This window comes from Agrilus planipennis, unplaced genomic scaffold, assembly GCF_000699045.2.
Source record: "Agrilus planipennis isolate EAB-ADULT unplaced genomic scaffold, Apla_2.0 scaffold746, whole genome shotgun sequence".
Classification (NCBI taxonomy): Eukaryota; Metazoa; Arthropoda; class Insecta; order Coleoptera; family Buprestidae; genus Agrilus; species Agrilus planipennis.
In genome coordinates, this window is record NW_020439467.1 from 5,262 (window position 1) to 10,443 (window position 5,182).

Consider the following 5,182-nt stretch of genomic DNA (forward strand, 5'->3'; position numbering starts at 1 on the left):
ATTCTGTCGGATATAATATTTAAAATAATAAAAGTTATGTCTTACATGTCATCAGGTGGTAAATTTAGGGTAATGGCCGGTTCAACGTCAGCACCATAACTTAAGTAGCCTAGTAAGCCCATGATCAAATAGATACTAACCACCAATCCCATACCAATATTTAGTACTCCAAATGGTCTTGCAAAATTTTTAGGAGATTTCATCTCATTTTCTAATGGCATTATCTACAATTAGAAAAAAATTCGTCTACGCATATGACTCATTTAAAAATAAATATTAAATTTAAGTTTCGACTCGGTATTAAAGTGAATTAACTCAACAAAAACGTAGAAGAAACCACTGGGCATAAGAATCAAATAATACCCATATCATGTTACCGTTTCCACCCATCCTTGACAATGCAATAATTTTAAATTTTATTTATTTTTCAGGCAAATAGTGAAATAAGGGTTGAAAATTCCTATGTCTTGGTTTTCCTAAATCTTTGTAAAGGAAATTAAAAAAACAGGCATCCCATTCTCTTTTTAAATCGTTGTTTAATTCGGTTATTAGCCGTTGTTTTTAAATGTGAATATTGCAACTGGCAGCTTCTTTTTCAATTTCGTTTTATTGTAGATTATTCTGTTCTCTTGAAGAACCTACCAATTGAACACAGTTAGTGCAGAGATTGTAGAACAGGAGCTGGGTTTTATTTTTGCCGTTTTACGTGCAAATTTCCATAAGAAATGGTAGGCCACTGATGACCGTAAGGTGAAAGAAATAAAATTTATAACAGTAATAGAAACTTTTAAGGTATGAAATATTGTTATTATGTTATCCCTTAAATAAAAGAATATGACACTTTGGAAAAGGGACATAGTAATAAATTTTGGGGCAACTGAGCAAATCCTGGACGTCTAGAAACCCTTTGTAAGGCAAATAACAAGAAAATCGATTAGGTAGCTCTTGGCCAAAAGTGATCTGATTATTGCTTTAATTCGCTCAAAACTTCTTAATTTCCGTATCACCAGGAATATATTTATTTGAAAATAGACAAGGAAAAGCAAAGAATGATGGTACATATTCACTTGTAGAATGGTTTATCCTATCCTAAGTGGTTATGTTCGAAAATGATTTACAGTAGTGTAGCTTCCTTTAGAATTAATCAGATGGCATTTATAATCATTATGAGAAAGTAACAAGTCTCTTAGTTAGAACACTTGATGATTTGAGTACCCAAGAGAAACTGTGATAATAATATAAGTATATATAAATACTATGGAGTACTTTGACTACATCTAAAAAGGGAAGAAAAAACAAATAAAAGCAATACAAATTGATACAAAGAAAAATGATGTCAAAGGTAACATCGTTATACATTTTGTATGGAAAGACAAAATACAGAAAGTTCATTGACAGTAAGAGAGCGCTCATATGAATATTCGGTATATATTTTGGTTTGTTAGATTTTAGAATTCTACTGCCACATTAAATAAAATGCTTACTTACCACTCCTATAGCTTCCAGGGAGAACAAAACGGTACCAAAAAATAGAGGAAAATGATCGTATTGTCCAGTAGGTGACCTATTGTCGAAACTAGGTTTATTCCTAATGATGTAGTAAAAAATTATAGCGTATCCAATTAGCGTGATTACATTTGCAGCAGTACAGAAAGGCGCCAATCGTTTCAAATTTCTCACCCAGTTAATTAATATCAAGGGCAACAGAAACATGAGCATGTAAATCGACACGCTCATTTCAGGAAAATAGGTATCGCATACGCTTTTCACATTAGTTCCAATAAAAACCACGTAAACACAGCATATCCCGAGCTGGTAAATTAACAGGAATATATTTACAGCATGTCTGTAACAGAACAATAAAAGTTGACATTGAAAAAAAATATGAATATACTGGCTGAATGAGGAGGTATTTGAAAGAATAGGAGAACAGAGGACGCTATGGAAGTCAATAAGAAATAGGCGAGATAGGTTGGTTTTAAGCATGAAGGGCTAGTTAGACATATCAGAAGCAGAAGTTAAGAGGAGTATAGGTAGGTCTAGATTAGATTCACAGATAACTACGAATGTGAGATATCCTACATTTAGGAAAATGCGAAGATTGAACCAGGATGGGAAAAAGTGGAGGTGCGTGTCCAACCAATCTTAGAGCTGACAATCTTCTGATGGTGATGACTAGTTGAATCCATACATATTTGTCGATGGTTCATAGCATATACATTTTAATCATACCAATTTCCATAGACATATATTAATGGACGTGCCTTGGCCGTATGCCGTTGTAATAATTTCTTGGCTCGTAAAGTGAGTGAGATGGCATAAGGTTTCGGACTAGTACTATCTCTTTCATGACACGCTTACGCACTATCGTGAAAGAGATGGATATTGTCCGAAACTTCGTTCCATCTCTTTCTTTTGTTGTACCACAATTCTGACCGCTAAGGCATGTCCATATGTAAACGTCGATGGCAATTCCCTAATACCATTACCTAAACAAAGCCCTTGGCGTATATCGCTTATCTCCACCGCGTAGCACTCTATGTATGTCAGTCAAAGAAACCTACACACAAGGTAATCAAGCAATCCTCTCCCACTATAACCTAAGGTTATTCCATATATTTTTTCACACATATTAATCAGGGAAACCTTGTTCATTACAAGCTAATCTAAACCATTGTGCAAAGCAATTTACACACTGAATACCAATCAGCAAGTACTCTCTCACCATAAACGAACTTAGAGATGTCAACCCGGGAATTATCACTCACCAATCAATCAGTCAATCTTCTCCCACTATAACCTACCGTTAACCTATAGTGCATATCACTTCATATATATCAATCAGAGAAATGTTGTCCACTACAATCTAAGCCAGATTCTCGTGCAAAGCATTTTATTAAAGCCAATTATGAAGTCCTCTCTCTCCATTTATGTCTTCAGTGTATATTTAGTGGAAATCAGTATATTCAATAACAAGGTCCATTTATGTTGATGGTTATCTATTTGTTGAACTGAATCTACGGCGCAGCTCACCCCTAAGTGGTAGGTACGTAACAAAATTGAAATACGTAAATAAGAAGTCCATAGTGGTCAGTGTTTTGTCGAAACTGCCAGACGCAGATCGTAATTTCGATCTTATTGGAAATTACCTGAGACGCGCTGATGAGATCCAAAAAGTTCGAAATCGCGATCAGGTTCTATCAGTTTTGACAGAACGCTGACCACCATGAAATGGATGAGATTCAGATAAATGGATCTTATTGAATATACTGATTTCCACTAAATGTGTACTGAAGTCACAGATGGCGTTCACCATGTCGTTTCTGGTACTTCTCAAAACCCTGTCTCGAGGCAGTAGGTAGAGTTAGTGTGTGCTTCTTCCCCATCTGGGGTTGCACCGATCCTCGCCGCCTATTAATTCTCCAACTCACTTACATGCAGCTAGAACTAGCCATGGTTCCGGAAACACCCAATTTTTAAAAGAAACTGGTCTACCTTCACTCCCCGAGGCTGCAACCAGATTCGCGACAAATCTCAGGGCCTCAGTGTCAGCTCATTTAAACCCGTCTATCTCGACACTTTCCGACTTCGCCCCTACACCAAACGGCTGTTTCAGAAGGTTCTGTCGCCTTCTCTTCTCAGCTGTTCACGTTTTTTTCAAGTTTAGTTTCGCTCTTTAGCACGAGTGTCCACCCTACTGAGGTTGGACACCGATTTTCGTCCACACCATTCCTCCCCCCAAAACACTCTCCCTCTCCACTCATCCCACTCTCCTTTCCCAACCTTCCTAACGAACCTTCTCTGGGATGTAAAACCTTCTGCTTGATTTCCCTACTCGAGGAGGGGTTTTAGTCTCTGTTCCGTCGAAACTGCCTGCGACGCACTGATGAGATCCAACAAGATCTAAATCGCGATCCGCGTCTGGCAGTTTCGGCAGAACGCTGACCACTATGAATTTCTTATTTAGAAATCATGTTGAAAAGGTACGGCGGAGGTGCTGGGCGGAAAATATGTAATAATAATGTTAAAATGTTTATGCCGAAGAAGTCAGAGTCATTGCAATTAATTGTATAGTAACTGTAGTTTACGATAACGTACACACATACGTCCAAATATTCATACACACATACATACATACATACAAAGGGATTACTAAGAAAATACTACGTTATAACTGGTCAGTCATTGGAATTTAATTTTGAAAATTTTGGGTATTTCAGCGTGCCATGTCTATATTTAAATAAGGTTAATTGTTTCTTTTAGGCTTTTCTCTAGAGTGATTTTCGTTACTTAGGTTATTTAAGTAACGATAAGTACTCTTGACGAAAGCGTAAAAAGTTGAAACAATTTTAGAAAAAACTCTAAATAAATTGAAACAGTATAAAGCAATGTAGTTTCATTTCCTTAAAATTGTTATTTCATACTGAATAGCAATTAAAATTAGTGCAGAGCTGACTACATTTGGTCGTTTTCTCAAAGAAAATATAACTTCTCGTTAATTAAGTTATTACTTACTTGGCGTATATTGAATACTTCTGGACCTTTGGAGGGCCTTCTAGGAATGCTATTTCGGCAACCTCGTGGTATGTCAAGCTGGGCACCTTTCGTCTTTTGCAAAGTTCATATTCTGCTCTAATTAGCATGTGAATGCAGTATGTACAAATTCCCCCGATGAGAACTGTTGCAATTATACCTACTAAATACCCTGAGTGGTAGAACGCTTTTGGCATCGCTAAGATTCCCGTACCCAGGCAGCCTTTCAGAAAATGGAGCAATGTTTCGGAATTTCTGCACACAAATTTAAAATCAAAGTTAAATTCTGGGAAAAGTAAGAGAACTGTCGAAAACACATCAATGACTTCGTGCTGTCTTTTATCTTAATTCAGTATTCATCGTCAAATGAAATCAACCAAAAAATTTAAATTGCAAGAAAGATCTTATCATAATTAATAATCAATGAAACGAAAAGAGTAATAATAATTTGAAATAAGATAGTGAAATATAAACATATTAAAATTGTACAGAAAAAGAAAATTGTGTACCTATACACATGGTGTTCAAGAAATTAACAATTAAATATAAAAGTAGTTATGCAAAATAGTGCAATAGTTTATTGCAAGGATTGTTTATACGAGGGTGGATTGATAAGTTTCCGGCCTAACCAAGAGATGACGCCACTAGG

General features: G+C 36.1%; 1 protein-coding gene across 1 annotated transcript; it reads right to left on the reverse strand.

Annotated features, from left to right (window-relative positions):
- Positions 1 to 45: 45 nt before the first annotated feature.
- On the reverse strand, positions 46 to 4,876 carry LOC112905852 (proton-coupled amino acid transporter-like protein CG1139; the record flags this gene model as incomplete). Its single annotated transcript, XM_025979060.1, has 3 exons — positions 46 to 224; positions 1,489 to 1,846; positions 4,516 to 4,876. Coding segments are annotated over 3 exons (898 nt in total), but the record flags the coding sequence as incomplete, so codon positions are not given.
- Between the last annotated feature and the right edge of the window lie 306 nt (positions 4,877 to 5,182).